This window comes from Sus scrofa, chromosome 17 (genome assembly GCF_000003025.6).
Source record: "Sus scrofa isolate TJ Tabasco breed Duroc chromosome 17, Sscrofa11.1, whole genome shotgun sequence".
In the NCBI taxonomy this organism is placed as follows: domain Eukaryota; kingdom Metazoa; phylum Chordata; class Mammalia; order Artiodactyla; family Suidae; genus Sus; species Sus scrofa.
Window position 1 is genome coordinate 62,371,029 of NC_010459.5, and position 22,529 is coordinate 62,393,557.

General features: G+C 63.3%; 1 protein-coding gene across 8 annotated transcripts; it reads left to right on the forward strand.

The window, feature by feature from the left end:
• ARFGAP1 (ADP ribosylation factor GTPase activating protein 1) lies at window positions 9,032–20,808 on the forward strand. Of its 8 annotated transcripts, none has more exons than XM_021077587.1 (14): window positions 9,041–9,195; window positions 12,216–12,279; window positions 12,631–12,740; window positions 12,992–13,163; window positions 13,536–13,636; window positions 14,231–14,317; window positions 15,053–15,149; window positions 16,056–16,112; window positions 16,776–16,808; window positions 17,490–17,519; window positions 18,196–18,252; window positions 18,682–18,741; window positions 19,208–19,278; window positions 20,194–20,808. In XM_021077587.1, the coding sequence occupies exons 2-14, from the start codon at window positions 12,220–12,222 to the stop codon at window positions 20,531–20,533; spliced, it is 1,275 nt and encodes a 424-aa protein (XP_020933246.1). In that variant the 5' UTR covers window positions 9,041–9,195; window positions 12,216–12,219; the 3' UTR covers window positions 20,534–20,808. The 8 variants fall into 8 exon arrangements, 7 of the variants coding, with proteins under 7 accessions (XP_020933246.1, XP_020933248.1, XP_020933247.1 ...); XM_021077589.1 differs by having other exon boundaries at window positions 9,042–9,195; window positions 16,776–16,796; XM_021077588.1 differs by having other exon boundaries at window positions 9,043–9,195; window positions 16,776–16,796; window positions 19,202–19,278.

Below are 22,529 nucleotides of genomic sequence, written 5' to 3' on the forward strand. Positions count from 1 at the left end.
GAGGCCACTCGGGACGGCCTTGGTGGTAAGGGACGAGGGAGCAGACGGGGCCTCTGAAGCCCCCCGAGTGACACCCAGGTCCTGGTGGGATGACTTGGCAGGCCGTACAAGACCCCCCTGGGCAGCTCGGACCCGGTGCAAAAGGTCTTTGATCTTCCTTGCAAGTCCTGACCTTGGGCACGGGCGGAGCGAAGACGGCAGGACTTCCCAGGAAGGTGCTCACGAAGAAGCACTCAGTGAAAGGAGCAGATGGCGAGCGGGTCTCTTGGACAGGCGCGTGGCTGAGATGCGGCCCGCGACCCTGCGGAGCGGCAGCCCACCAGCATCCCCGGGCTCTTCCCACCAGAGGCCAGCGACACCCACCGGTCTTGACAATCCAGAGTGTTTCCAGAGGTGGACAGAGGGCCCTCGGGGCAGCCCTCACTGCCGTTCAATGCTGTCCCGACTTTGTAGAAAGGGAAGCCCTGGGTATCGTCTGAACGGCATGGATCGAGAGGGCGGGATGCTCTCTGGTCACCAGTGGATCATGCATAACCGCTTGGGTTAACCCGGCTTCACCCCAGGAGCCTCACCCGGCACACATTTCCCCACCCGCGCCAGGACGCGGGGGCGATGGCTGTCACCACACCGTCTGCTGACAGAAGCCAGACTGCATAGCCTTGGCTCCCAACAGAACCCAAAAAGAGAAATGCCATTCAACACAGCGGGAGACCACCTCCCACCCACAGGATGGCTGGCATCCGCAGACAGATGCTGCGAGCTTGGGCCGGGACGAGAGAAACCGGAGGCCGCGCGTGATGCTGGTGGCCGCGTGAGGCAGCGCGGCGCTGAGAACAGTCTGGCAGCTCCTCGGAGGTTACATGTGAGGGCACCCTAGTGCCCGGCAACTCGCCTCCTATGTGTTCAGACCAAGGGAATGAAAATGCCCACTCGGGTGCTTCAGCAGCATTGCTTACCACAGCCCTGAGCAGCCCGAGCAGCCCCGAACGGATGGAGGCACTTTAAGATGCGGTCCAGCCACAGGATGGGGTGTCACCCAGCCGTGAGAGGGACCCGGTTCCTGACACGTGCTGTGTGCTGTGACCGACGCTGCAAACGCCTTGGGGGTGGGATGAGTCATGGCAGACCACCCGCTCTTCCTCTCGAAAGCTGACGCTCCGTGAGGGGGGCACCGGGCTGGCCTCCCCCGGCTGGTGCCTCCTGGGCATCCCCTGTTCCAGAAGTACCTGTCCTGGTGGAGGGGTCAGGGGTCAACCAGAGCAGCTCGGACACTGCCTCTGACCGGGGCTCTGCACAGGGTCGATGGCACCCATCTGCCTGGGCACACACACCCCTCTGGCCAGAAGGACGGAGCCCCAGGGTGCAGAGTTGCCCACGTTCCAGACGACTGGGCTGTGACTCTCCCCAGGTCCCCTCTGGGCTGTGAGGTTCTGCACCTCGTTCCCTGTCCCTTCCGCTGTGTGTTACGGTTCTTGAGAGCCGAACGGTGCCAGGTCTGCAGCTTCTGTGGACTCTCAGACGGTCGCTGGTCAGGGGCAGCAGGAACTGCCATCACGGGTCACGAGCGGACAGCAGAGCAGACAGCAGATGCGGGTCACGAGAAGACAGCAGACTGTCCCAGGGGCTGGGGACAGACGGCAGGAATGTCCACGCCGCCCACGGCTGAGCGCAGTCAGCGAACCAGGGAAAGCCCCGCCCTGGGTCTGTGGCCAAGCTGGGCGCAGTGCCTGCCTCTGAGGCTAATGGGCTTTTATGTGTTCTTCTCTCTCTCTGTTTTTTTTTTGTTTGTTTGTTTGTTTGTTTTGCCTTTTAGGGCCACACCCGCAGCATATGGAGGTTCCCAGACTAGGAGTCTAATCAGAGCTACAGCTGCCGGCCTACATCGCAGTCACAGCAATGCCAGATCCGAGCCTTGTCTGCAACCTACACTGCAGCTCATGGCATTGCCAGATCCTTAACCCACTGAGCAAGGCCAGGGATTGAACCCACACCCTCACGGATCCTAGTCGGGGTCTTAACCTGCTGAGACAGAGTGGGAACTCCTCAAGAACTCCTCTATCAGCAGGGAAAGTAGAGGCAGATCCACAGAGCCACAGGGAAGGGGCACCCAACCCCTTCTGGAAGGGATAAGAAGCGGCCCTGGAGGGTGACTGACTCTGTTCTTCTTGTAAGAAAGTGCCCCGGATGGTTTCTGGCCAGCAGCAGAAAAGCAGGGAACAGGAGCCCCTGGATGGGGGAGCCAGAGTCCCACACCCTTCCCCGGGAGGATGGTGCCCCCGGAACAACCTCGGGACAAGACAGGCGGAGAGCCCTTCCGGCTGCGTTTGGTGGTCCTTCAAGGCCACGCCACCGGACTGCTGCTGTTCCTGGCCTGCTCCCCGCCCCGGCTGTCCCTTCTCAACCTACCCGTGGTGCCAGCTCCTGTGTCCCTCCAAACCCCAAGCTCTGTGTCTCTCTCAGGACGTCCCACAGCTCCCATGGTGACCCGGGCCCAGCCCTCCTCCCGTGCAGACCCCCGGCCCCTATGGCTGCCCCAAACCCTCCACCTGTCCCCAGGTGGGCTCACAGCTCCTGCAATGGCCCCACCTCTTCTCTCTGCACCCCCCGCTCCCGCTGGGCTGTCACGCACACCCCCGTCTCTTCTGGCTCCAGCAGCAGCTCCACCTGAAGAGAAGAGACGACAGAGCCCCCACCCTGGCACCCCCAGCAATCCTCCCACCCTGGCTGGTTCATGCTGGGCCCCAGGGACACAGAAGTGTCCCTCAACCTCAGCCACAGGGAGAGCTCACCTGGCCCCAGGGAGCACAGAGCTGGGCTGAACAGCAAGTGTGGACTGCGTGCTTCCCAGGGTTTTGTCCCTGGGCTCCCGAACTCCTCAGACTTCTGTTTGGGGTGCTACAGTCCTAGGAACCCATCTCCCTCCAGGGCTCCAGGGTTGGAGCTCAGAACCTCCATGCAAGCTAGTGAATTCCAGGCTTTTGGCTGGGCTCTGAACCAGGGATGGGAATAGCCTTAGGACTTGGCATCTTGGGCCCTTAGGATGCAAATGAAGCTGCAGAGCAAAGACTTGGAGAGAAACCTGGTTCTCAGTAGTATCGTTGAGCTGCTGGATCAAGTCTCACCTGAAAGCCAACTTATCACTGGACTTTTCACCACCTTAACTAACAACTTCCATTTGCTGTTTAAGCCATGTACAGTTGAGGAGTTCCTGTCATGGCTCAGTGGTTAACGAATCCGACTAGGAACCATGAGGTTGTGGGTTCAATCCCTGGCCTCACTCAGTGGGTTAAAGATTCGGCATTGCCGTGAGCTGTGGTGTAGGTCACAGACACAGCTCAGATCTGGTGTTGCTGTGGCTGTGGTGTAGGCTGGCAGATACAGCTCCAATTCGACCCCTCACCTGGGAACCCCCTTATGCTGCAGGTGTGGCCCTAAAAAGACAAAAAAAAAAAAAAAAAAAAAAAAGAAGAAGAAAAAAGACAAAAAAAAAAAAAAAAAGCCATGTACGGTTGACTTTTCTGTCTCTAAAAACCAGAATATGGAAAGACACCTGACTAGGCCAGGCATGTGAGGGGCTAAGGCGGGGGCTGGGTGGGTCTTGCAGTCAGGGCCCTGGCACCCGAGCCCTCAGGGCTGCAGCCTGAAAAGTTGGCCCTGTCTCAACACATTCTTGGCCACGACTTCTTGGCCTGCATGACCGAGTGGCGTTCAGCACAGCTGCAAGGCCCCGGGTGTTTTAGAATGTTCCACGGCGGAACGGCAGCACGGCTCCGGCTGGTCCAGGAACAGCTGTGCCCTCAGTGAGGTGCACGTGGAGACACGCATGTAAAGACGCACGTGTAGTGATGAGCATGTAGACACACATAAGTACTGACACGCGTGTAGTGACCACATAGGGACACGCGTGCAGGAAGGCGCCTGTAGTGACCACGCAGGGACGCACAGGCTCCCACATGATCTGTGCCTCTTGCCCATGTCCCTTGGCGCTTCCCCGGCTCCGGGGCCCAGCTCTTCCTGCACGTCATTCAGAAGCAGCAGCAGAGCGTCCGCTGGGCTCTCTCTGGCTGTGGTTCAGGGTGACAGGCGACTCACAGGTTGGAGGTGAGGGGGTGAGAGGGGTGAAGGAGAGAAACTGGGGAGAAACTGCCCCTTTCTGTATCTGCCCCCGCCCCTCTGCCGCCTCTAAGAGGGGCTGGCATCCTTCAGAGCAAATGACAGCCCCAAATGCCCGTCACAGGTGGGAGCAGAGCCTGGGGCGGTGACCATTTGACGTGACCTCCTGGGAGGGCTTCCCTGGAGAAGGGCCGGCAGGACAGTACGCACGATAGGGCCGGGGCGGCTAAGGAGGTGGGGGTCTCGCTGGAGACCAGGCTCAGCCTGATTCCACGGCGTCGGGGGCCTTCAGAGTAGGCACTGCCCAGTCACTCCCACCGCCCACAAGGGCTGGTCGGCGCCCTCCCCAGCGTCCATCGGCCTTTGGCTGGAGGAGGCCACTCGGGAGAAGAGGGAGGGGCGGTGAGGGCGACCTCCGGGCCGTCACCTGAGGAGGGCGCCCCGGGGGAAGGGTATCCGATGGCACCACAGCACACTCTGTGCCGAAGCCCTGCCTGGGGACCAAGACCAACTGGCCGGGGACCCACCCCGACGCTCTGAGGTCCGGCATCGGCAGAAGCACACGCTACTGGGGAATGAGAAGTGGGGGTTGGTGGCGGGAACCAAGATCGCGTGTCCCTTTATTTCTGTGTCGGGAGCTCTGACACCTAGGAGGTTAAGTCCCTCTTGCTGGGGCAGGACGAATGACCCTGGCTGAGGGCATTCCTGCTGAGAAACCAGAGGCCCTGTCAACCTGGGCTGGGGGCTGGGGGCTGGGGTTAGCTGCTCCCCGGAGGCCCACCAGGGCCTGCGTGGCTCATAGTCCCCTCAGCACCGCGAGAAGCGCCTGTGAGTGAGCGCAGCGGGGGAGACAGTTCAAGATGAACTAAGAGTCTGTGGTGATGGCCAAGGCCAGAGACTGTCTGGGTGGCCCGGGGGTGTGGGCCAGTTGATGGGGTTAGATAGTCATTTCAAGATGCCCCAAGGTCCTGCGGCCAGAGGCTCCTGGCTGGAGCACAGAATGGCTGATCTTTAAACACCAGCAGCGGTGCTTCCAAGAGCCATCTGTGCCCCAGGGGGAAGGTGCCTGGTCCTCAGGCTCGTGCCCCTCTTCTGCCCACGCAGGTTTTGGGAGCACTGACCCCTGGGCCATGCTGGGGGCACAGGCAGGGCAGTGCTCCAGGGGAGGGCAAGGCAGGCACAGTCCTGGCCTCATTTCTCCTTGAGCACAGGAACAGCGGGCAACCGCTGCTGGGGTGCCTCTGGGGTCCGAGTGGCCTGGGACCGCATCTGGGTGCTGCTGCCACCTGCTGGGGGCAGGACAGTCCCTTGGGCTCCAAACTGCAGCCTCTCTGTGCAAAGCAGCCATGGCAGACCCTGCCTCTCTGGGAAGCCCTGGGGTGGCACCAAACCCACCTGCTGGCTCTGTGGGGGGTGGGGAACTCAGTACAATGACCTTGAGCCTAACAAGGCCTAAGGCACAGACCAAACCTGCAATCCCCGTGCACACTGCACACTTGTGCAAACCCAAACATGCTCACAGGCGTGTACAGTTACATATGTGCACACACATGCCCCCTCCCCCACCCTGTGTCGCCTCCTCAGCTGTTCCTTCGGGCTTGGCAGCTCCTGCCGGCAGGTGGCTGGGCCCCGAGACTGGGCTGTGAGACCCAGACAGGGCACGGATGGCCAGTGCTCATATGCTCAACCCAATTTCTCCAGTGGCTGCACATGTTTGGAAGGAGGCTGACCCCTGAGGCTGGTGCTGGGTGGGGTCAGAGGACACGCCAGTCCCCCAGCCCCACGCCCGCAGTGAAGGCCCACGTTCCGCTCCGAGGAGGATGCTGCAGAAGCCGGGTGCCCACCTCAGCTCACCGCTCCATGACTTTTCCATCTTGGGCAAATTCCTTGTTTTGCGCTTCCATTTCTTCCCCAAACAGCGGGTTCACGTCAGCGGGAGCGGCGTGGCTGTCGTGGGGTCGAAACCGAGCTCCTCTCAGCAAAAGCCCCGGCCTGACTCCCGGCCCGTGGGCAGCAAGCCTGGGCCCTGGCCCGAAAGAGCCCTCCCGTCACAGGTGGGGAAGCTGAGTCCAGGGAAGAGTGGCGGCGCACCCCGGGCCCCAGCGCCCTCGTAGGTGAACTCCTGTGGCCGGGGCCTGCGCCAGGAGCACCCGGCCTCCCAGAGCCCCCTCCTCGGAGCTTTTCATTCAGCTGCCCTCACAGCCCCTCGGTGTCTTCACGTCGAGAACGTCGGGAGCCCTGGGGACAAACCACGAGGATCGCGTTCCTCTAACTGGGAGTCAATGGACCGCTGGCGGTTCTGGAAGAAACACACGTGGTCTTGGTGTTTCGGACGGTGTAAAACGGCTTCAAGTCGCAGCTGCGTGTTCCCCACCATTTGCCGCGTGATTGCCCAGCCCCTGCCCCGGCCACGAGCACTTTCTCCTCTGTGACGTGGCCACTGTGTGAGCCTTAATGTGGCAGAGAGAGGCAGGGGTGCCACGTGTGCTGTGAGTGCAGGCTTGCGGTGTCCTTGGAAGGGCCACCCCTCTGCTCTTGGCTCTGGGGACAGAGGCCCTGCTCTGTGGATGAGCACAGCCCCAGGCCTCCCAAAGCGGGGCAGCGGGGGTGGGGGGGGACGACTGACCTTTTAGCTTTATGATGAGAAAACTGAAACTTCCGCCTCTTCTCCCCGTTCGCTCCAGCCAGGGCCAAACGGCAGCTCCCACTGTGGCCTTTCCGGGACCACCTCCCTTTCCTCTCCTCCCATTGCTTCCTTAGAGCCCCCACTGTGGCTCAGAGGGTTAAGAGCCTGACTAGTATCCGTAAGGACCCGGGTTTGATCTCTGGCCTCATTCAGTGGGTTAAGATCTGATGTGGCCACAGGTTGTGGTGTAGGTTGCAGGTGTGGCTCAGATCCCGTGTGGCTGTGCTTGCGGCTGTGGCTGTGGCCGGCAGCTACAGCTTCAATTCAACCTCTAGCCCAGGAACTTCCCTTAAAAAAAAAATTTCCTCCTTCGCAGCCCATCTCCTCCAGGGAGCACACTGTCGGGAATCCAGCATGAGACCCTCGCACTTTTGAGTCGTGGAACCCACTCGGTTCCAACCACAGGGTCTCATGCTAAACTCCACACTGTCTCACATTGCCGCTGAGTAGACCTTATGAGTGCCCCATCCACACCGTCTTAGCCCTTTTGTGTTTGAGATGCCAGCAGCTCGAATCGCCCAGAAACGAAGAGGAGCACCCAGGGAAGCTTTCAACCAGCAGTGGAGGGAAAATGCAAATGAGACTCTGTGTTGTACCCCTCAGACTGGCTGCAACTAAGAGGCTGACAATACTAAGTGTTGCCAAGGACATGGAGCAACTGGAGCTCCGGGGCTGGCAGAGTGTGAAATGGTACAGCTGTTTCGGAAGACTGCCACACAATTTTTTACAAAGCTCAACATGCCCTTTACTTCATCACCCAGCAATGTTTCTTCTAGGTAATTAAGCAAAAGAGGTTTTGAAATATACCCTTGGAGTTCCCGTCGTGGCGCAGAGGTTAACGAATCCGACTAGGAACCATGAGGTTGCGGGTTCGGTCCCTGCCCTTGCTCAGTGGGTTAACGATCCGGCGTTGCCGTGAGCTGTGGTGTAGGTTGCAGACGCGGCTCGGATCCAGCATTGCTGTGGCTCTGGCGTAGGCTGGCGGCTACAGCTCCGATTAGACCCCTAGCCTGGGAACCTCCATATGCCGCGGCCCAAAGAAATAGCAAAAAGACCAAAAAAAAAAAAAAATGAAATATACCCTTAAAGGACTTGTACATGAACTTCAGGGCAGCTCTATTCACAACAGCCAAGACTCAGAGATGACTGTAGTGTCCAATATGTGAACGGATAAACAAAGGGGCATTTTCATGTCGTGGAATAGTATTCAGCTGTGAAAAGGAATGAAGTGCTGACAGAGGCTAAGACAGGGACGAACCTTGACAACATAGTCTGAATGAAAGAAGCCATTTGAAAGCGTGGCATGATTCTATTAGGTGATGTTCTAGAACAGACCACCTGAGAAATGGGCTAAAAGAACAGGGCTTGCCTCCGATGAGATGCCGTGTAACTGATCATGGTGGTGGCTACGCTGGGGCGCACATCCGCCAAGACTCACTGAATGCACATTACTGAAAATAAACTATGTCTCAGTAGAAGTGTTTATATTGGGTTACTCCAAAAGTTACGGAGGTCCGTGAAGAATATGCGGACTTCTCAGAAAAGCATAAAGTGAAAACAAAACCAAAAATCGTTTGCCATTATACCTCCCAGAGAGCATCACTCTCGACAGTTCCTTTCCTGCAGTCAAATTTCCCGTATTTGGGATCTTACTATTCACACTGCTTTGCAGCCTGCTTGCACCCTTCTTCTCCTCGGAGTTCACCAACGGGCTCGGCCAGCGGGAGGCCGGATCAGGAGATCGGGAGGTGAGAGGCCAGAGGGGCCGGCATTTATTCCTGCGGCTTCCTCGGCTAGATCTCCTCGGCTGGCCACGCCCTCAACCAAAGATAACAGCTTCTCTGGGGCAGAGGCCCTGAGGACTCTCTCCTTCCGGAGTCCCGGAACCTCTCCCTCCCCCTTTTCCTTGGGGCCTGTTGACGTCACAGCTCTGGGGCTCCAGCTCCGGCGGCCCGCAGAATTCCGGCGGTGCCCTAAGCCCGCCCACGCCCCCCTAATCGGCTCCCTTGTAAGTAGACGCCCCTGAGCCATCCTCATTTGAGCGTCCTGATGGCGCGTCGCCGGTGAGCGTGGCTGTCGGCCCCCAGGACCTCGTGGGCCCCGCGGGACAACCAGTCTGAGACTGCAACCCTGGGAAGGACGCGTCCCCATGGTGATGGGGCAGGGACGCGCTTCCGGCCCAGCCGGCCGGAGGAAGTCCCGCCCCCGCCGGCCCGCCCCCGGCTTCCCGTCAGGCCTCGCGACGCGCTACGTAGCCGGAAGCGGGTGGCGGCGGGGTGGGCGGCCGGCGAGCATCTTCGGTGCAGTTCGCGGCGCCGCCGACCCCAGCCCGGACCCCCGCCCGGACCCCCGCCCGGACCCCCGCCCGACGGGCGCGCAGGATCGAGCCCTGCCAGGTAAGACACGGCCGAAGTCCCGGCTCCCCCCGGCTAGTCCTCAGCCCCTCCCGGCGGCTGCCCCGCCCGGACCCCCACCCCTCCCGGAGGCCGCCTTGCCCCTGCCGCCCCCGCCCCGGCGGACTGCTGCCCGGGGGGCCCCCCCGCGCCGCCCCTCCGCCGCCGCCCCCGCCCGGACCGACCCCCCGCCCACCCCGCCGCGCGCCCCCGGCCCCCAGCCTTCTTTCCTCCGAGGCTGTCACGGGCCCCTGCCCACCGCAGCCCCTCCGTGGGGCCAGCCGGCCCTGCCCCGTCCCCACCTTCGGACCCAGGACCGGGTTTGGACACAGGCTCTGGTCAGGCCGGGTCGTAGCTCCGAAGGGGCTTCCCGCCCGAGGAGGGAAGAGTCGGTGTCGGAGAGGCCCTTCCGGGGGCAGCCTCCGGGCCTCAGCTCCTTGCCTCCTCATCCGCGGTGGGTGATCGTCTTGGGAGGAGAGGAAACCGAGAAGCGACTCTAAGATTCTTTTTCAGGTTATGTGCCTTCAGGTTAGAAGTATGCTCCTTGGCCGCCCTCGCTGTTGAACAGCCTCATCGCAGGCCCCGAAGGAGAGTTGTGCTCATTCAGTGCAGGCGCGATGTGCCGGCCAGGCTGTTTCTGACGGGCCCGGTGGGGCCGTAACAATGGCCCGGGGATAATTAGCCTTGACATTTGGCTTCCGCTCTCTGCTTTAGAGTGAGACAGCCTTGTGCTTGGACGAGGCGCTTTGGGTGTCTTGGCTGGTGTCTGAGAAAGATGAGGGTAACAGCCCTGGGGACCAGGCAGTGTCCCTGCGTCACCCCCTTTGATCTCCAGGGTTGAGGAGGTCCCCACTTCAGGAGCAGCATCCTGCAGTCTGAGAAGTGGTTTTCTTCATAAACGGAGAAAAAGTGTGTTTAGTTCACTGTTTGCAGAAGCCACATCCACGTGCAGAAAACTGTGTTTGACCATCTTGATTTCAAACATTAAAACAGGAGTTCCTGGATCATTTTCCAAGATAAACTGTTGTTTTGTTTTGTTTTTTGGGATTGCTTTTGTGTTTTTTACCTTTTCTAGGGCCGCACCTGCGGCATATGGAGGTTCCCAGGTTAGGGGTCAGATTGGAGCTGTAGCCGCCAGCCTACACCGGAACCACAGCAACGCAGGATCCGAGCCGCGTCTGTAACCTACACCACAGCTCACGGCAACACTGGATCCTTAACCCACTGAGCGAAGCCAGGGACCGAACCCGCAACCTCAGGGTTCCTAGTCAGATTCTTTAACCGCTGAGCCACAACGGGAACTCTGATAAACTCTAATTTTGAAAGTTAGCAGGTATTTGTTTTTCTGTATCCAACTTAAAATTTCACAGCATTTAGGGTTCTCACATACAGAACCAGTCGCTGGGGAGAATTCCTCTTAAATCCAGGCGAAGTCATTTATTTTTCACATATTTTCTCTGCAGTATTTCCACAGACACTCACTCTGCCTTATTTTATACAATTAGAAATCAGGACAGGCCACCCCCAGTTCTGACTTTTGTCTGACTGGGTCGTGGTGGCCAGAACTGAGCCTCTGGGCAGGCCAGCTTCTCTGGGAAGGGCGCCTCGTGCACCCGTTTCTACCTTCACACTGTGGGTGTGTGGAGCTCGGCAAGGGCGGGGTCCCCTGTGGGGCGGGGCCGGGTGCCCAGCGCTGGGTGGGGTGGTGCAGTCCAGTGTTCGGTCCGGTGTTTGCCTTCGAAAGTCGGGACCACCAGGCACAGCACAGGAACTAGGGAGCGGAAAGGCGCCTTGAGCAAGCTCCTAGTTTTATTTCCCTTGATTACGGAAAATAAATGTTTATTTCCTAAGTTCAGCTGGTGTAAAAGGGCCCTGCCAGCAGTAGGTGTCCAGAGGTCTGGATTCAGCAGGTGTACTTGGGTGGACAGGCAGGGTCCCCTGGTGAGTAACCGAAGGTGACAGGCGCAATGCCCGACAGAGACGCTCCTGGGTTTTTCACGCTGCACCGTCAGCAGGAATGCTGGTCAGAGCAGTTGCCTCGCCGACGCCGTGGGGTGCGGAGTCCGAGGGGGAAAAACCAGCCGTGGCCCCTGTGTGTGGCTTTCCCTTACAAGGGCCCCTGCCCTGAGAGGCCGTGTGCGGGCGGGAGCTGGCACGCGGGCTCCGTAACAGAGAGAGGGCAAGCACCTGCGGCCAGGCCAGGACCCGTGGGGTCCCTGCGTCCAGCGCCACTGGTGGCAGCCATCCCCTCCCTCTGCTCAGGCCTTCCTGGGTCCGCTTTCCTGGTCAGGAACGAACTGGGCCATGGGTTGAACTTGAACTTTGCCCAAACTAGAAGATTTATAAAGAAATAAAAGGCTTTTCACTTTAGCCCAAGCCGCAAGGCTGCTGGTCCCGACAGTGGCCCTGAGGCATGGTGGCAGGTCCGCTGGTCGGTAGGCCCCTGTCCTTGCCCTGCTGGGCCAAGCTGTCACCTCCATCCCCAAGGGGCCCCAGGGAGGAGCTGCCTGCAGACAGTGGTGAGTCAGGGCCAGGCTTCTGCCCTGAGCGAGCAGCCACCCTGCAGTGGGAGGTGCGGGGTGCAGCAAACGCAGGCTCCCCGTCTTCAGATACTGTCAGCACAGGTCTGGCGTCTCGCCCGGAAAGGGGGAACCAGGCTTAGCAGCTCGCCTGCGCGCGGTTTATAAAGAGCACCCCTACTCTGGACTTCACCAGAAGAGCGACTTTTTATAACCCACGCAGCCTCGATGGTGCCTGAGCTTGAGCAGCGCGGTCCGGTGATTGCACGTTACTCCTAGTGAGCGCGCTCTGGGCCTCCCGGCTCTCCTGAGCGTGTGGGGAGCGGATTCCTGGGGTAAGCGGGTCCCTGGCGCGGCCTGCAGTGAGTGGCCCTGGGACCTGCAGCTCCCACGCAGCTTAGCGGAGTTCTCAAAGTTACATTTTATGGTGTTTTCACATCCACGGTTGATTTTCTGGCGAAGTGACTTATTCGTCAGTTTAGAGGCTGGTTTTTTCTTTGGCAGCACCATGGCCAGCCCGAGAACCAGGAAGGTTCTTAAGGAGATTCGGGTGCAAGATGGAAACAACGTAAGCATCCCCCTGTCGTTGACGCGCCCACCCGCCCTTCTCTTCCTCCCTCCCTCTCTCTTCCTCCCTCCCTCTCTCTCCCTCTCTCTCTCCCTCCCTCTCCCTCTCCCTCTCCCTCTCCCCCTCCCCCTCCCCCTCTCCCCCTCCCTCCCTCCCTCTCTCTCTCTCTCTCTCTCTCTCTCTCTCTCTCTCTCTCTCTCTTTCTTTCTCTCTCGGTGCTTGTGGCCACCGCGTCCTCCTGCTGGTCTCACCGCCCGCCTCCCCCGCTCCCTCCCCCGGGCGCCCAGGCTCTCTGGGGTCCCGGACCTGCCCCTGCCCCACCTGCCCCAGCCGCCTGTGCGCTCTTCGCAGGTGTGTTTCGAGTGCGGCGCCTTTAACCCTCAGTGGGTGAGCGTGAGCTACGGCATCTGGATCTGCCTGGAGTGCTCGGGGAGGCACCGCGGGCTCGGGGTGCACCTCAGGTCAGTGCCCTCCTTTCCTGCCCTCGGGCCGCGGGCTTCCGGAGCTGTGACCAGGGCCTCCCCCGGGCGTGCGGGCCAGGAAATCGCAGGCTGGCCCCTCCTGCCCTCAGGCGCTCTATCTCAGGAGGCGGGAGGCCCGCCAGTCTGGTCCCAGACTGGGGTGGGCTCTTAAATCCTGGTGAGCGGGGAGGCTCCCGGGTGGGTGGGTGCTGGGTGCTCAGTACGGTGACAGGTGGCCCCTCGGTCTGCAGCTTCGTCCGTTCTGTCACCATGGACAAGTGGAAGGACGCGGAGCTGGAGAAGATGAAAGCGGGCGGGAACGCCAAGTTCCAGGAGTTCCTGGAGTCCCAGGAGGACTACGACCCCGGCTGGTCCCTGCAGGAGAAGTACAACAGCAAGGCCGCCGCCCTGTTTCGGGACAAGGTGCGGACCAGCTGCCCCGCTCATCAGGGCCTTTGTGGTTCTGGGAGCCGAGCTCCCGAGGGCCCTGCCTCACCTTGTGCAGTACGTCCGCGGGCAGGACAGATGGGGCTCCCTGCGGCCTGGGGTGCACTGCGTCCATGTGGGTGAACGCTCCTGACAACAGCAGCACCCGCTGGGGGCGCCTGTCAGGGAGGGGCCCCGGTGGTTGGGGTTGGAGCCACGTGGACCAGCACATTGCTCGGGCCCCGGGCATCCTGAGACCTGGTCTCTGCGGTGTTTGCGCCCGGCCTGTGGCTGCAGGGGTTGGGTGCTGCTCGTGGGCGAACGCTGGCCTTGGCGGCTCCCGGCCTCTAACCTGGGCCCCCCCGGCAGGTGGCCACTGTGGCCGAAGGCGGAGAATGGTCCCTGGAGTCCTCGCCCGCCCGGAACTGGACCCCGCCTCGGCCCAAGATGCTGCCAACCTGTGCCCACGGGTAGCTGCTCTTCTGGCCTGCTGGCCAGCTCTGCCCGGGTCAGCCCAGTACTGACCACTGTGGCTCAGGGAACCTGGGGTCGTGGTGACAGCTCCTGGCGTGAGCGATTTGTAAAAGTCGGCAGGAAAAGCACCTTTTTAAGTTACAGCTTGAATGTGTCGTAAAGACCCAGTTAGTGAGGGCACATCTGGCAGGCAGTGGTGACCTGGTCCGCACTGTGAGTCCCTGTGGTCTGGGCCCACAGCGCTCGGCTGCTCTCGTCCCCTGTCCTGTCTGAGGGCCACCTGCCTCTCTGGCGGCCTGGAGGCGGGTGTTCCCGGGAGACTGATTTTGGAGAAGGCGCCCGCGGGCCTCCCCTCCCCTGCCTTTCTTGGGCGGGTTTCCCGTCGGAAGGTCTCCAGACTGCTGCCACGTGCTTGCTTTGGCCTCTGCCCCTCCGATGCCCCTGCTGCCTCCCTGCAGGTGTGGGCCGGGCGCTGTGGAGGAGGCCGCCCTCCACTCTGAGCTTTGTTTTCGGAGGAGCCAGCTGTGACCAGAGACCCCCGGCCTCCCGCAGGCACGACGGCTTCACTGACCTCTGCCTTCCTGTTGCAGGGCCACTGGCCGGCCACAGAACTCCACCGCCAGCTCCGACAAGGCTTTCGAGGACTGGCTGAACGATGATCTTGGCTCCTATCAAGGGTAAGACTCAGGTGGGCTTGGGAGAGGCGGGGACCGGCCCTGGAAGGCTTGGCCTGCGGGCTGGGCTGCTCTGCAGGTCTAGGCACGTGTGCAGTGGCTGCAGAGTGGGCGGCCTCGAAGGGTCCTGACTGGCAAGCCCTGGAGCAGCCCACGTTGCAGGAGGAGGCTTGAGCGGAGAGAAAACCTCTAAGAGGAAATCTCTCCTAAGAACGCCTGGAAGGAGGGATGAGGGAGCTCCTGTTGCGGCTCAGCAGGTTAAGAACCCAGCTGGGATCCATGAGGACGTGGGATCGATCCCTGGCCTCGCTCAGTGGGTTAAGGATCCGGCGTTGTCATGAGCTGTGTAGGTAGGTCACAGACAGCTCGGATCCCATGTAGCCGGCAGCTACAGCTCCAATTAGACTCCTAGTCTGGGAACCTCCAAATGCCACGGGTGTGGCCCTAAAAAGCAAAAAGTAAGGAGACCTTACGGGACCTGCGTGACCCATAGGTGGGTGAGCCTGGAGCCGCCACTTGAACTCGGTCGCTTGGCGCATTGGCTCTGAGGCTCGCTGCTTCTCCGGCAGGTGCAGCCCCTCGTCCGGAACCCGCGCCGGGGGTGTGGCTGCCCCGGTGCAGCCCTGAACGTTCTCGGGCCCCCGGGGGCCAGCCTCTCGGAGCCTCCGTTTTGGGCTCGGGGCGGATCTGCACCCCACGGTTTTGGGGCAGCGCGGCTGTTGCTTGTGTCCCCTCCAGGGCGCCGGAGAACCGCTACGTGGGGTTTGGGAACACGGTGCCGCCTCAGAAGAAGGAAGATGACTTTCTCAACAGCGCCATGTCGTCCTTGTACTCGGTGAGGGCACCCGGCCGGCCCCCGGGGCCTGCTCTTGGCGCTCACGTCCTTCAGCCCTTTGGCGCCAGAGCGCCTTCTGACTCGGGAAGGTCGGGAAGGCGCGCTCCTCCGCCGGCTGAGGCCGCCCTCGTGGTGGAGGCGTCGCTCTGCCGCCGGCCTGTAGGGCCACGGTCTTGGTGGCAGAGGTGACGAGCTGGAGAGCTCCAGCCTCGGCCGCTCCGGGTCCAACCGTCGTTTTCAGGGGCACTTCCAGGGCCTTGTCCACTGTAGGGAGGACGCAGAGCCCGAGGGCCCGGCCGGGAGCTCCGGGGGCTCGCTGGACGCTCTGAGACCCGATGGGGTCCTGGCCGCCGAGTGGGCAGGGCCAGTGCAGGGCATGGGGGGCCTCGAAGGAGGTGGGAGGCCTGGCCGACGCTGGGCCGGGTGCGCACGGAGCCTGCAGACGGGGCCACAGGAGGCCGCTGTCACCACTGCATGCCCTCTTCCTTGACGCGCACTCATCCCCCGTGGAGGGCTCCGAACCCCTGCTGTCCCCCAGGCGCTCAGGGAAGGGGGCGGGCTGCCAGAAGTCCTCCCCCCCCCGTGCGTCTCCAACCCCCCAGGTCGTCCCGTCTCAGTCGCGTCTCAGTCGCGCAAGGGCCCCCTGTGTCTTCTTGAGGAGGAGCCAGCTGAGTCGGGGTTTCAGTGAGACGTTTCTGTTTCTAAATTGCTGTAATGTGTTTCGGGGGCTGGAGAATAGCCTGGGACTTAGAAAACAGGTTTCAGTGGCCCCCAGTCTGTCTCTGTCTGGGGGGGCGCCCGTCTCCGGGGAAAATGGGGAGGGGGCAGCCCCCCCCCCCCGCGGAGGACAGGCCGGTGGGGGGCGGCGGGCGGGGCGGGCTGCTCAGTGGCCGTCCCTCCTTTCAGGGCTGGAGCAGCTTCACCACCGGCGCCAGCAGGTTTGCCTCAGCCGCTAAGGAGGGCGTAAGTAGCTGTCCTGCCCCCTGACTGCGCGGGCTGGGCGGGTCCGGAGGCCAGAGGGTCCCATCCAGGCTGAGTGGTTCTGGTTAGCGGCCCCCCAGCCCCCACCCTCAGCAGGGTCCCAACGCCCAGCAAACCGTCGAGGCCCGCAGAGGTTCTTTGCTTGAATAGTGGGAATGCTTCGCAGGTGCTCCTGGGGCCACCGTGCCCCGAGTCCGCCCCCGTCTGGCCTGGGGGGCCCGCGCCTGGACACCGCTGCTCCGCCGTGGCCTCTGCCACTCCTCTCTGGGGCCTTATCTCTGCAGGGGGTCCGGCCTTCTCCTGGCTTGTTGCGAGAGCCTGGGAGCACCGGGCAGAGCTGAGGGATGTGGCCAGACGGTGACTGCCAGCGAGTGGGAGGTGGCGTGGGCAGCCTGTGGGCCCCACGTCCAGGCCATCTGTCCTGGGTGGTACACAGGCACCCTCCCCCACTGGCCTCCCTCCAGGGGCACCTGGTCTGGGGCAGCTCTGGGGGGCGCCTTAGGGCTGCTGTGGGGTGAGCACCTGTGCGGCTGGCCGTCAGGAGCTGGCCTGGGGGTCTGAGCCATGAGGATGTCCAGCCTTGGTGGCCCTGGTGGCCCACGTCGGGGCAGATGACTGGAAAGCCCTCTCTGTCTTTACTTTCAGGCTACGAAGTTTGGATCCCAGGCAAGTCAGAAGGTAACCCAGGGAGCCGCTGTTGAGAGTGCTAGGCTGGTCCCTTTCTCCTGTGCCCAGGGAGGGGGCACCCGCACACAAATTTGCCCCATCGCCCATCAGCCCAAGTCACTTGAGGTGCCTGCGGGATTTAGCAGGTGGAGTCGGCTGCACCTGGGCCGTGGGGCCGAAGTCCTCACTGTCCCTGGCAGCCGGGCACTCTGGGCCGCTGTGCCCTTGGCTTTGGGACAGAGGGCCTGTGTCCTGCCGAGGCAGCATCTTTCTGTCCCTGGTCAGCACCCTCCCTTCTTGTGGGCAGTGTCCTGGGCCCTGGCATTGGTCTTGCTCCCGGTCTTGGTTAGCAGCTGTGCCAGGTCTTGTGTGGTGCCAGGCCTCCAGCACCAGGTCAGGACTCAGGAGGTCGCGGCCATGGAGGCTGTCCCTGGAGCCTCAGGGCCACACGGGCCCCCTCACACCCTGAGGGGTGGCATGACGTGTCCCAGCCCCACTCAGGGGCCATCTCTGAGCCCCCATCTTGGGTGCCTGAGCCGCTGGCACACGTGGTCCTGGGAAGCGCGGAGTTGGGGGTGGGGACGCCCACCGGGCCCTGTTGGGGACACGACCTGGTTGTTGCCAAACTGCTGCTCCTACCGCCTCGTTCTCTCTCTCGCCTTCTCCCCGCCTCGCCACGCTGCCTGGGTAAAGTTCTGGGGTTCCAAGCAGCAGCCGGAGCCGGTAAGCCGCATCTGTTCTCACGCACGCCCCCTGGTCTGTCTGGGCATGTGCCCTGCTCTGAGCTGTCGTTCTGCGGCCTGTGTGTCGGGGCTTCCGTGTGCTTGCGCTGAGAGCTGCCCACCAGCCTGCCTGGCCCTGCCTGGCCCATCCCCAGAGCTCGGGCATCCACGTCACAGGCTGGAGGCGTGGGATCTGGCACCTGCGGCTGCCGTGACAGGGCCGGGGGTGGGGCCTGCAGGTCCTTGGCGGCATTTTCCTCTTTTAGTTTAATCACCTTCTGCCGAATAAGCGAGAGGAGTCCTGTCCCGCACGAGTGGACTCCCCACCAGCCTGCCTGACCTGACCTGGGCTCGCCCCCCTGCCCCCCTGCTCCATCCCTTCTGTCTGCGCTCCTGCGTAGTTGGCCTTGTTGTCAGCACAGGGGTGGCCTCGCGGGATGGGGTGTGTGTGGTCCCTGTGGCGGGGAGGGACTCCAAGGGCCTGGGCCCATCCCAGAGCGTCTGGGTCCGGGCCGGCGTCTCCCGCCTCCCCGCAGCCTGGGCCCCAGGTGCTGGTGGGCTGCTCGCCCTCCGCTGCTTCCCGCTGGGCAGAGCTCTTGGCTGCCGCGCCTGCCCCGTGTCCTGGGACACGTGCTCCCGAGCTTGCGGGACTCTCATCACGCCTTTCTCTCCGACAGGCGTCCGAGTTGGGCCACAGTCTGAACGAGAGCGTCCTCAAGCCGGCCCAGGAGAAGGTAGCGCGGCTGCTCACGGCGCTCGGCTCCAGGCCCTGGTCCTGGGGGCAGTGGGTGCTAGGGGGCTTTGAGGGGTGCCTGTCGGTGTTGCTCCCTGTGTTCCTGCGGGGGCCCTGGGCCCCCCATGTGGCCGGGTGTGCACACCACCCCCCACCCCACCTCAGTGCACCGAGGGGGCCCAGGTGGGGCAGAGGAGCTCTCCGGGGCTGGGGCCTGGGGGGCAGTGCCGCCTGTCCCCGGGAGGCTGCGGCTGACGCAGAGGTCCCCAGGGAGGGTCCGAGGGGGGCCCCGGGCTGCAGTGTGGGCGGCCCGCTGCCCCCTCCGTTGGCTGAGACGGGCCCCGCGAGCAGGTGCCCGTGGGCGTTGTCCTCAGTAGCGGCCGGGGCAGGGGGGCGTCTGCTCGGCTGATGACGCCCTTTCAATCCCCAGGTGAAGGAGGGAAAGATCTTTGACGATGTGACCAGTGGGGTCTCTCAGTTGGCGTCCAAGGTAGGCAGCCCGCCTGCCGTGTGGGCCCCGCTGGGAGCCGGTCTCCGTGGTCCAGCGCGGCCAGGGCCGCCAGCGGGAAGGGCCGGGCGCTGCAGGCCCCGGTCTCGGCCGCGGGGCCTCTGGGGCCCCAGGAAGGTCAGGTGCTCGCTCGCTGCCCACGGCCTGAGGAGCGCCTGTCACCACCACTAACCTGTCGCTTTTCTCTCTGCCTTTCTTGCCGCTGCTGGCCTTTCCCGGGTGAGTGCGCGGGCTGCCCGCCGTCTCGTCTGGTAGCCGTGCTTGGGGAACGTAGGGCCCTGCAGGGGCAGCCTGCCTGGGAGCCCCTCGCTGTCTGCCCGCCAGGCGTCCCGCTGCCCCAGCAGATCCTGCCCAGGGTGGTCTCGGCCGGAGCCCTGGTGTCGCTGCGTCTCTGAACGTGGCCGGGTGCTGTGCGCCGGACTGAGCCTCCGCCTCCTTCCAGGTCCAGGGAGCGGGCAGCAGGGGATGGCGGGACGTCACCACCTTTTTTTCTGGGAGAACTGAGGACTCCTCGGACAGGTGGGCCGGGTCCCCATCCCCGCGGGCCCCTTCCGTGGCTCCTTCCTGGGCTCTCCCCAGGGGTCCAGGGGTCACGGTGCCGAAGTCCCCGGAGCTCTCGAGGTGCAGAGAAGCGGAGGCGCCCTGACCTCTTGCTCTGAAGCTCAGCCTTCAATCTCGCAGGAGCCACCGCTGCTCTGGGCTGGGAGGGGGGAGGGGGAGGGCCTCTGACCCCCTCCCCCAACGGGGTCCACAGCAGCCGACCCGGCACCTGGTTGCACTCAGGGCTCCTGGCCGGGCCTCTGTGCTGGCGCCCCACCTAGCCGTCTTTCTCGACCTCTGACCCCAGGTGGGACCCCAGGCACCTGATGGGGAGACGCTGCTGGCCAGGCCGGAGCAGCGGCCGTTCCCCTGTGGCAGGTGCCCTGTTGTGCCCCCAGGCCAGGGCGCCTCTTCCTTGCTCCCGGGCTGTGGGGTGTGTTCAGTGTGGCTGCTCTGGCTTTGGATGGGGGCTCTCTGTCCTTCCTGACGCCACGGCACAGAGAAGGGTCCCTCTTGCCTTTTCTTTTCCCCTCAGTTGCTGTGGGGACCAGCTGTGTAGGTTTTCCTTCGGCATGTGGTCTGGATGGGGCTGCTGCAGACAGGGGGGCCGCTGCAGACGGGGGGGCTGCTGCAGACGGGGCGCTGGTGGCCCGAGGCCTGTCTGAGTCCTTCCAGCAGGTTCCATGCCTCGGCTGCATTCCCCTGCCCTAGCACAAGTGCGACAGCCGCAGGACCCTGGGTGGCACTGGCAGAGCGCCCTGGTTGGGGGCGGGGGTTGGGGGACTGCACTCTCGAGCCCCGTTCCCTGGGGAGACGCCCGGGGAAGGCCAGGCGGCTCGGGGCCACCACCGCGATGGTCCTGTGCCAGCCGCTCAGAGGTCCCTCCCTGTCCAGACCCCCGGAAGGCCAGAGTCACCAGAACAGCGGTGGGGACCACTCCCAGAGCAGCCCCTTCGACCCGGGCTTCTGGGAGGCCTTCGGAAGCGCCGACCCTGCCAAGGCCCACAGGTCCCCGAGCAGCGACAGCTGGACGTGCGCGGACGCCTCTGCCGACAGGAGGAGCTCGGACAGCTGGGATGTGTGGGGCTCGGGCTCCGCATCCAACAACAAGAACAGCGACAGCGGCGACGGCGGGGAGGCCTGGGGGGGCGGCGGGGAGGGCAGGGCCAAGGTCACCAAGAAGGCAGCGCCGCCCCCCGCGGTGGACGAGGGCTGGGACAACCAGGACTGGTAGGGCCCCCGCCGCTGGTGCTGCGGCCGCTCTGCCTCCTCGTTCCTTCCGTTTGACCCCAAAAATGCCAGTCGCCATGGGAAGACACCTCGGCCGGGACCCTGGGGCCGTGTGCCTGCCCGTGCGGGGGGCTCGCTCCCGTCCCTGGGGCCCGGGGTCTGCCAAGGGCAGGGCTCCCTGCTGCTGTGGGGGGCCGGCCACACTGTCATGCCCCCAGCGACTCAGTAATAAACGCCTTGCCTGGTGGCGCACACGGCCACACAGTGACGGTGGCTGCAGCCTGTCCTTGGAATGCCATTAATTTCCTGTTTGCTGTAGGGTTTTTTGTGGGGGGAGGGGGAGGCCTTGTCCACAGCCGAAAGCTCCTGGGTCTGGGATAGACCCCGTGCCACAGCAGTGACCCAAAGGACCGCGCCAACAAGGCCGCACCCTAACCTGTGCCACCTGGAAAGTCCTGTGCTGGTCTTTCACCTTCAGAGGTGCTCAAAAGCCCTGGGGTTTGCGCGCAGCCGCCCCCCGCTGCTCCCCCGCTGCTCCCCAGCCCTCTCGCCGCTGTCTGTGCTGGATGTCCCGCCTGTGCTGCTGGCGGCCACTGGTGTGGCAGCTGGGTTGCAGCGTGTCGCTGTGCCTTTGGCTGATGCTGAGGGTCTCAGTCATGGAACTGCGGTCTGCCCCTGGCACCAAGGTCAGAGGTCAGGCCAGGGCGAGGAGAAGACTCAGGTCAGATTGAGAGCCAGGGTCACATCTGCCAGCCTGGAGTGAGGGTCCCAGAGCAGTGGCTCTTGGGAGAGGCGAGGGTCTCGCAGCTGCCGCGACGCAGGCCAGGAGCAGGTGTGCGTGTCCCCACGCGCCTCGTCCTGAGCTGGAGCCCTGACCTGTTGGGACGGCTACTCACAGGGTCCTTGGGGAGACGGGCTCCTGTGCGGTCTGGCCCAGGCGCCCCACCCCGGGGGCCGTGTTAGGTTGGGGGGGGGGGAGCTGTCCGCTGCCGGGCGCCACCCTCGCTGTGGGGCACTCGGCACTGTTTCTAGAGGTGCCGCAGTGAGGGCCCTGCGGACCCAGCAGGAACACGGGGCTTTGGTGGTGCGAGGCCCCTGCTCCTGCACGTCCGTCCACTGGGTCCAGGACCGTGCCAGGCACCTCCGCCAGGCCAGGTCAGGAGCAAGGGCCTGAGTGCCCCGGTCCCCTGCCTGTGTGGGACACAGACTTCACGGTAAGGCATGTGGGAACTCGGGGTGTCTGGCGAACCCCCAAAGGGCCAGACCCGCGGGCGTGGCAGGGGCTCCCCGAGCAGCAGGCGGCAGACACCTTGCTGAAGAGCGGGAGAGTCTCCGGTGGGTGTCCGCCTGGGCGGGCAGCTTGTAACGGGACAGGCCTGCCCTCACCTGGCCCTGCTAGAGACGGGGCAGCCGCGGCAGTTCGGCCCTTGTGTCCCCCGGTTGGGCCTGCGTCCTAAGACCGCCTGGCAGAGGCACTTGTGGCCAGGAGGGGCCAACTCGAGGTTCTGGAGCCGTGGCTTTTCCTGTAGTTTCTTTCCCGGGGTAGTGCTTTGGGACAGGTGGGCCAGGCTGGAGGGCGAAGGCTCTTGTGTTTGGGTGGGAAGGCGGGTCCCAGGGGGACCACCCTGGAGCCCGTTCTTGGCTGAATCCCAGCCTTGCTCTCACTGGACAGCACATCCGTCGGCCATGGCCTGTCAGCCGCAAAGCTGCTCTCGGCCTCTGTGGCTTCTGCGCCCTGAGCCACGCAGACGCTGGCTCCAGGAGGCCAGCCTTTGCCACCTCTTTGCCTCAGACCTCTTGGCCAGGGGCCAGGACAGACCAGCAGGCGCTTCATGGCCAGCTCTGGGAACTTTCTCACAGCCAGGGGACGCCTACGCTTCTTCCTGGGCACCCCCTTCGCACATGTCTGCCTTCGCCGTCTGCTTGCTCTCGGCCAGGTAGTCCTGCCCAGCGGGCTCTGTGCTGGCCGCTTTCCTGGGAGCCCAGGCCCTAAGTCGGTG

Coding starts and splice junctions, on each gene's coding strand:
- ARFGAP1 (XM_021077586.1), top strand. CDS start 12,220: ATGGCCAGCCCGAGAACCAGGAAGGTTCTTAAGGAGATTCGGGTGCAA. Junction 15,150..16,055: donor CCATGTCGTCCTTGTACTCG/GTGAGGGCACCC, acceptor CCCTCCTTTCAG/GGCTGGAGCAGCTTCACCAC. Junction 19,279..20,193: donor ACTGAGGACTCCTCGGACAG/GTGGGCCGGGTC, acceptor CTCCCTGTCCAG/ACCCCCGGAAGGCCAGAGTC.